Raw genomic sequence first — 8,414 nt, 5'->3', positions numbered from 1 at the left:
GTGAATGTGATTGGCATCTAATGGGTAGATGCCAGGGATGCTGCTAAACATCCCATAGTGTACGGGAAAGCTCCACAAAAGAGAATTACCTGGCTCAAAATGTCAATAGCACCAAGGATGAGAGGCCCTGCTCCAAAGCTGTCTTCAGACATAGCAGAGAGACATGAGGCCTCCACACCATCTCCCCAGACCCCTGGCTGCCCATTCCCAGGTCAGAATATCCTTCTCCAGAGGCAGTTCTGGGAGGGGGCACCAGAGTTTGCGAGTTCCTAGCAATGACACTTTCCAGCAGGAGAGCAGGGTTTGGGAGACGGGAATGCAAGTGTAAGGAAAGGAGACTTCAGCTCCCCCCACCATCACCACCACTCAGACCCATCCAGCAACCAGGGGTGCTGCACACGGGCTTCTAGTTGGTTTCAGCACTTCAGACAACCTGACACTTGAAGGAGTTAGGCATCATTGACTGGCCCGGGGTAGTTGGGGGAACTCTGGGACCTGAGATCTGCCTCAGCAATCTCCAACACCCCAAGAGCTTTGCATAATTCATAGTTCTTACTTCCCCAGCCACATAGAGAGCAAGTGTTAGCCAGCCTCCCAGGTGTGTGTGTCTGTGTGTGTGTGTGTGTGTACCTGCACACATACAGATAGGACAAGACTCACTTTAGCAGAAGGAAACCTGCCTTGGGAGTCACCCATCTCCACTTGTCTGTCTATGGCCTCAGCTCTCTGGGGACTCCAGTTCAACATTTCTGGAAGCCAATAACCTCTCCTTTCATCAGATGCCCAGTGGGTGAGGTGGGGGGCAGGGGGCGCTGGTAATGCAATAAGACAACAGCCTTTACATGGGACCAAACTCTGAGCCACTGTTATTGGGGGAAGACCTTCAGAATCTCAGGGTGTGGCTGTGACATGTCTCCTGCTTCTCTGCTCCACCAGTCACTTCTCACTCCATCTGTCCCTTTACTCATCCTTAAAATGAAGTAAAGGTGAAGTATTTCCTACCTACATGTGAAGGTATTACCTACCATGTGAAGACCACTTTCTGTACACCAGGTGTCTTATATTCATGCCATTCTCACAAGAGCCATATGAGAAATTTTTATCAACCCGGTGATAAGGGCAAAAAGGTGGAGGTCACATAGCCAGGAAGTGATGGAACTGGTACTGGAATGCAGTCTGTGTGACACTGGCTCCTCTAAGGAGGATCTGGGAACTCTCAGGACCATGCTACAAGGTGGGGTTCATACACTCCAATGTGGGGAGGGCTCCCAGAGCAAAGGCCTCCATGTAGGGGGCATTTATTAACAGTAGAAACTCGAATTAGAGGAACGCCCCCAGCAGGGTGGGCCGTTAGTGCCCAGGGGTACCAGGCAGAAGCCTATGTAAACACTCCTGAGACCTACAGCCAAATCCCTGCTGCTGTTGGCTGGGCAGGCCAGGCCGGGCTAAAAATAGAAGGCTTCTCAGGTCCAGCTCCCTGTGCCCCAGCCTCCTCCTCTCCCCCTCCCTCCTTCCCCACAGGGCAGAAGCCAGGCTTCTAGAAGAAACAGAGACTTTAAGACTTTCGTTTCAGATCAAAGAGGATCGTTAGCTTGATACTCAATGGGCATGTTCCAAGTTCTAGAGGGGCCGTAACTGGGGGGAGCTCCTGACTCCAAAACCCCACCCAACTCCCTCCTAGGGGGAGAGCTGTCAACCTCCAAAACCCACCCGGGGAACGAGGGAGGTCGAAGCCAAAACTTGGCCAATTTCTGCACATCTTGCAATTCAATCTGGAGCCCCTTTGCTGTCTTTCCTTTTCCTGAACCTACTCTCAATGTTGAGAGGACTGTGCGATTTCTGTATTTGCCAGGGGCTTCTCGTGGGAGGTGGGCTCCAGGCCCTCTCGGGAACCCTCCGGAGACCGTGGGGATGAGGCAGCGCTCAGCCAGAGAAGTCCTGGAGCCCAGGACCAGCGCTTCAAGTGCACCGAGCGGGAGGCAGGGGCGCAGGGAGGGAGGCTCTGGACCGGCCGCCTCTGCCGACTATGGCCCCGGTGCAGGTCAAGGCTTGGGCCTGGGGATTTCCTTTCAAAGGTGACTTAGAACCGCTTCATTAGGGTAGCGCCCTCCCAGGAGGGCCCTAATGGCGTGTTTGGCAGAGTCAGCGAAACGCGGCGCCCTGCAGCTCCAGCGGCGGGGGAGCGCCCTCTCCCGCGCCCTCGCCCTCTCCCGTGTGGGGCAGCTGCGCGCACGGGGCCATTTGCAGCGCGAGCAGCCTAGTGTGCGGCCGCGGCGCCCAGGTCGGAAGGGAGGCGGCATCATGGAGCTGAAGAAGGACATCAACGCCGTATCTATCGACATGCTGCTGATCGTGCACTCGGAGAAGCGGCGCGCCGCACAGGGTACGCACTCAGACCAGCAGGCGGACCCGAGCGCGCTGCTGCAGCGCCGAGGAGGTAACGCGCGCCCGACCCGGGTCCCCGGGTCCCCCGGCACCTCGGCCTCCGTGCCACAAGGGCCCGCCCGCCGGGGGGCGCCCATTGCTCCCCCGAACGAGGTCTGCGAGCCCGACCCTCTCCCCCATGGCTGCCGTCGCTTCCCCGCAGTGGCACCGGCGTCCCGTGGCAACGCGCAGTCCCGTGGCAACGCGCAGCCCCGTGATTGCCCCAGTTTGACTCCCTGTGCAGGCCTGTGGGTGCTTCCGTCACCCCTGGGAGTCTTTTTCCTCCCAGCCACTCCCTGACAGGGAGAGCAAGACTGGAAGCCTCAGGGTTCACTCACGGGTAACAGAGGCCTGCTCCCCTCCCACAGCACACTGCAGGGCACAGGGGACGCTGGGAAACCTTTGTGCTGAGTCAGACTTTGAGATGGGGAGCTCCCTGTGTGGCCCTGCACCATGTACAGCCTCAGTTTCTCCTTTCTTGAGACTTTCTCCTAGCCTCCTATAGATGGCAGGCATGAAAGGCGTAAAAGGAACGCAGGTTTGGATAGGGTAAGATTTGAAACCTGCTGTCTCCACTTGAACTTATCCATCAATTTTACTTGTCGTACATATTTTCTGGTAAATTTAAAAATTGTAGATTGGTAAAATAAAGTGACTGTTTACAGAGTGATTGTGGAAAGCAGGATCCAGGCCTCTCTGTTCTCCAGACGACAGAACACAATGTGAATAGAGTACAGATGGATGATAAGGGAGGTTAAATAAGCCCCTGAAAAGCCAGAGAACCTCAGGGTCCTGGATGGCAAGCTGTCTCCGAGGCTGGTGTGAGGATGCACTAGGCGGATTGTGGGCCAGTTCTTTAGAAGTTAGGCCTGACAGTCCATGCAGGAGAATGACTTCTGCCTCTCTCCTCCCCTCCAGCTCTGGAGCTCCTTGGAATTCCTGCTGCTGCTCTGTCCTTGGTTCTTCTGTCCCCAGAGCCTCTATGCGCGTTGAACATCCACCTTCCACCTGCCTTGCTAAAGTAATGCTGCTGTGGATGGCCTTGCCACTACCAGCCACATAGGCTAGAGCTGCCCCCGGAGCCCTGGGGACTTCTTGGGAAGGCAGGCAGGGGAAAGAAACAGAATCTAGATGGCTGAGTATGTTGACAGGCACTCTAGTCTGAGGGCTGATTCCTGACTGAAGCAGGAGTTGTTTGGATTTGTTGACTCTTTAGTTCTCAGACCTGCTCTTGGGAGAAGGGGAAATGTCCTGTCTAGGGTATTTGTAGTTAGAAAATCAGCAGAGGGCATCAACTTCTTGATAGAAATGAGACTGCTCTGAATACGTGTACCACAGTTCAGAATGCCTTCTCCAGTGTGTGGTGAGGCCTAGTTCCAGGTCAGCTCACGAGTCCCCTACTCCCAATCCTCTCTGACCACGTCACTTCTAAAGACTCTGACACTAGAAAGGGCAAAGAATGCAGAGAAGCCCAGGAAATACCAGGCGTCAGGACTGCCCTGAGAGGTGCCCAACACCTAGCACAAACTCGCCATGACTCCAGACTGATGTATGCACACTTGTGACTATGACAGAGAAAAAAGACCCCTAATGGCTGGGCCCTTTCTGCTGAGCTTTTTCTCCAAATATTTTCCTGATGGCCGTTTCTCACAGATGCTATGAATGACAGTGTACAGATCTCTGTCACTTATTCACAACCAGAGCAGAGAAGAGGGAAAGTGCATGACTTTTGATGCCTGATGGTCAACAATGATATTCAGGAGACCCCAGGGTAAGCCAGCCTGCAGACCCCTTCCTCAAAAAACAGCCTAAGGGAGGAAAATGCCCAACAAGATCAGCTTGTTCCAAAGCCTCCCATGGGTGCAAAGATCTAAAACAAACCCATGCTCACTTCCAGGTATCTCCTCCTTTCTCCTCCGCACTCCAGGTCCTCCACTGGAGAGTGGATCTTCCTTGGCTATGTAAAAGAGGGCCTAGGCTCCATGTCAGAAAAGATCAAAGCTCAGTTATTGTTGCAATGAAGAGGATGGAGTAATCTGTAACCAGTGGCCCTTCTGCTGGTGGCCTTGTGGAAGAAAAGAGTCAGGAGGACAAGAAGGCAAGGAGAGTGTGGACAGGCTAGATCACTAGCAATTTGGGCTACAGAGCCAGCAGATGTTCTCTCCTATTTCTGTAAGGCCCTAGCATCCTCCCAGTCATTTCCCTAGAACAGTTCTTCTCCAAAACGTGCCTGAAAGCCCTCAACTCCTATCAGAAAGTAGAGTGCATATATTCCTGCGGCAGTAGAGGATATAGCCTATAGCTGCCTGCAGCAAGACCCAATGAGTTTTGAAGTCTCAGGCCTTATCCCAAAAATCTATGTGATTTGTGTATTCTACTCCATAGGTGTGTCATGAGGGTTCCAAGTGGTAAGTCACTGGCACTGGCTGTGGGGGACTCTGCAGAAAAGAAGGGTATTAAGAAGGGAGTGATGGCCCCTGAGTGGTTGAGAGGGCTGGAGAATAAGACTCAAGGCTGAACTTCCAGGAACAATGCCACAAGCAGTACCACAGAGCTGGTCTAGTGAGGAAACCTCCTCGGCCACCAAGGAGCACTGAATACTCCTTCCACGCCAGAATCTCAATTTTATTGCAGCAGCACCCGCTGCCAGAACGTATCCCCATGCTGTGCCAGGAACTCGACCTTGCGGCTACCACTTGCAGCCGCAGCCAGAGTGAGAGCTTTCCTTCCCTTCCCTGTTGCATCACCAGGTCCCAAGGCAGAGTGAAACACAGGTACATCGGATTGGCCATGGCTAGGCCATACGTGTTTACCCTCTAGCTGCAAGGGAGGCCAAGAGAACTGGCAACTGTCATTTCCCGTTCCCACTGGGATTGACAGTCTTAGCCCACTCCCCCCACTCTATATCAAGACTCTAAAAGTGAGTGATTCACCACTTACAGAAATAGGCAGGCAACGTGGATAGCAAATGACTTCTAAAATAATGCTTTCATATGTATGCAGTGGAGAGGTGGAAGTGGAAAATGGGCATCTCTACTACAAAAATTCTCCCCAAATGATCCTGATAACCAACCCCACTGCCCTTGAAAACTGTTTTAACACTTTTTAAATGTTTTGGATTTTGAAAGTTGCATTCATTTCCTCAGGGGCATCTGATTCATGGGTAGCCTCTCTCACATTCCAAGAGAGCCAAGATCCACCTGCTCTACCATAACCCAGATAAGTCTGCAACTGGCACATCACTCTTTTGCCCTGGGTCTCCCACCTCAGAGAAACTTGTTATTTTGCAGGATTCCAAGGCATTGGAAATGGAGTCCGAAGATGGCAGAAATTAGAAGGAAATGACCTTCACGGTAAATTCTCTTTTTCCTTTCAACCTATAGGATTTAATACATTGAATAATAACTGGAAGGATTGGGTTTCACTCATTTGAAGACTGGCCCTAGACATCTAACCACTGAACAGAAAGTGGCTGCTCCTGACCCAGCCAGGCCTCTAGGATCACTGTGACTGTGGGAAGTGGTCCCTGGTGTCAGGTCCCCTGCTCTCCTGGAGGCTGTGGCTGAAGAACAGTGCCAGGAACTTGAGCACCCATTTGCTGGCTGAGCTGTAAGGGAGGACTTAACATCCCTTGGGATGGTGAGGTTTGAGTGTGCTCCTATAAGAGGCAGCCATCTATCTTTTGAAAATGTTTCCCAGCAGAGAGGACAGTGGTCTGCCTTGGGACGGTATGACTTGAAGCCTGAGAAGATGCCACTCAAGGGTTCTATAGCTTCCTGTTGGCCTGGACCCAAAATACAATAAGAAGTCAGCTTCCAAAGCCTCTTTTTTCTGGTGCCAGGCATCTGCCGCCCCAGGCCCAGGATCTCTTTGGGAACACTAAGGGGCCGACTATAATAGGCTTTATCCTATCCCCTTTAGAGTTCATTAGCCCAGCCTCCAGGGACAAACATCAGGGACATTGCACAGTGGGCACATGAGGGTTCTAGTGGAGACCAAACCTCTACTCCCAGAACCCCAGTAGAGAACTCCATCTGCCCCCAGCTAAGTAAGCCCTGGGATCAGATGACTGGCTTATCAAATGCCAGTCTAAAGGAACCACCCTCCATGACACAAATGGGGAAATAGGATTGCAGATGAATAGGACTAAACTGCTATGTTCTACCATCCTTCTGACAATAATGAAAGGGAAAGACGAAGTTCTAAAAGTGAATTCATTCACTCATTCTGTCCACAAATGCCTATAGTGCTTACTTTGTGCCAGACATGAGTCTAAATACTGGAAATGAAACAGTGAAAAAGACAACCAAGAACACTGCCCTCAGGGGAGCTATGTTAAAATGATTGGGATTATAATGCACTGCAGGTGAGTCTCGGTGAAGAGGCTTCCTGTGTTCCCTGCCTTTGGTAGGAGTCCTCAAGACACACACCCCACCCCCACTCTGCCATTGCCAGGGAACCACCCCCTCTGTGTCCTAACCGATAGACATGCATGGGTACAATGGCTTCCCTGTAACCTTGCTACAGGGGCCATCAGTTGGTAGACATGCCAGCTTTAGCTCTACTGAAGTAGACGCCAAAGCTAACAAAACTCTGCTATGGGCTATTGAGAATTTTGATAAGAATCAGACCCCCAGAGACCTGTTAGCCACAGAAATGGCCATGCAGGGCATGGAAGGCATGCATGCTCAGCCCATGTGTGAGTGGGTGAGCGGGCAAGCAAGCCACAGGTGGAAGCAAAGAAGCACAGCATCCTTGTTGGTTGCAGCTCTCTCATACCTTGCCTGAGTTGCCTGACACTCATCTTAGGGCTTCTCAGGCATGTTATTACATCAGGAGAAGATTGAAATATACTGAATTCATTCTATTTTTACCATCTTCTGGGTTTCTGATTTAGGAGAAGGTTAGTGGAAAAATATCACAAAACACAAAGTGACACATTGACTATTACAAGACCATTACAAGACTCTTGTAAAAGACATGAAGTGAGTCTTAGCACTATGTGTCAGCTGATAGAAGATGATTAAAATAGTTCTTGCAAAACCACCATGAGAACTGGGAGTTTCAGGTACATGCAGGGCTGGAGAGAGGCTCTACAGAGGCCCTGAGCCCAGAAAAAATGACGCTTCTACCATTCCACCAACATGTGTAAAGCAAAATTTCATTTATTTTTCAAATGGTACGTTTGCATGCATGCAGAAATTAAAATTAGTTTCTTTCTGTGTTTTCTGATGCTGAGATTCTGAGTGCAGGTATTGAAGCTGACCTTTTCTCATACCCGCCTTACTGGTGCCCAAGGCACCCAGCCCTGGTAACCAGCAGGCTGCCTAGCCCTGGTAACTGGATGGCTTCCATCTCAGAAGGCAGTGGCTGATGGCATGTGCTGGTGGAGTGCACACAGATGCTGCTGAGCATGGGGTTGATCCAGAAGGGCACATATTCCCCCTCTTGCTACCCCGTGCAGTGCTTGGGCTGGGGCATTGGCAGGGTGCTGAGACTAGAGAGCTCCAAACTTTTCGAAGCAGCAGGTGTTTGGGCCCAGCCGCCTCCTCACCCCCGCCACCCCACCCCAATAGCTTGCCCAGCAACGGGCTTCCCCTGCTGTGATTGGCTACTTTCCTTGGTCCTGAACAAAGTCTGCCTAGTAGCACAGGGACTGACGCCCCACAGCTAAAGGGAAACCAATTGTGCAGCCTTGACTATAAATACCCCACAGCAGCTATGCCAGCCAATCACCCTCCTTGAGGATTCCCTTCCCGGATCTTGTTTCCTCCCTCAGCCAGCCGAAGCACTGCCAGCTGTGCCTGCAGGAGGCGGCCCTGGCCTCCCTGTCCTCGCCTGGTCTGGGGCTCCAGCCCCGCATGCCACATCACCCTGTATTGGAATACACAGTGGACCTGGCCCTCAGCTGACTAGTGTGGGGCTCAGGGACCTAGCTGGGCCTGTTCATAGGAGAAGGCTGGAGCAGGCAGGCTTTCCAGGGCAAGACC

At 51.9% G+C, this 8,414-nt stretch overlaps 1 protein-coding gene across 3 annotated transcripts in view; it reads left to right on the top strand.

Moving 5' to 3' along the window:
• Positions 1–2,245: 2,245 nt before the first annotated feature.
• Positions 2,246–8,414, top strand: part of KY (kyphoscoliosis peptidase) — a 50,402-nt gene continuing 44,233 nt past the window's right edge. For 2 of the 3 annotated variants that reach the window (XM_030934264.1, XM_010364845.2), the window contains exons 1-2: positions 2,246–2,437; positions 5,715–5,777. In XM_030934264.1, the coding sequence (XP_030790124.1) occupies positions 2,302–2,437; positions 5,715–5,777 (199 nt within the window). In that variant the 5' untranslated portion in view covers positions 2,246–2,301. The remainder of the gene's footprint in view (positions 2,438–5,714; positions 5,778–8,414) is intronic. The other variant, XM_010364846.2, reaches the window with a different exon arrangement.

Source organism: Rhinopithecus roxellana, chromosome 1 (assembly GCF_007565055.1).
Source record: "Rhinopithecus roxellana isolate Shanxi Qingling chromosome 1, ASM756505v1, whole genome shotgun sequence".
NCBI lineage: Eukaryota > Metazoa > Chordata > Mammalia > Primates > Cercopithecidae > Rhinopithecus > Rhinopithecus roxellana.
This window is presented reverse-complemented; position numbering and strand designations above follow the sequence as displayed.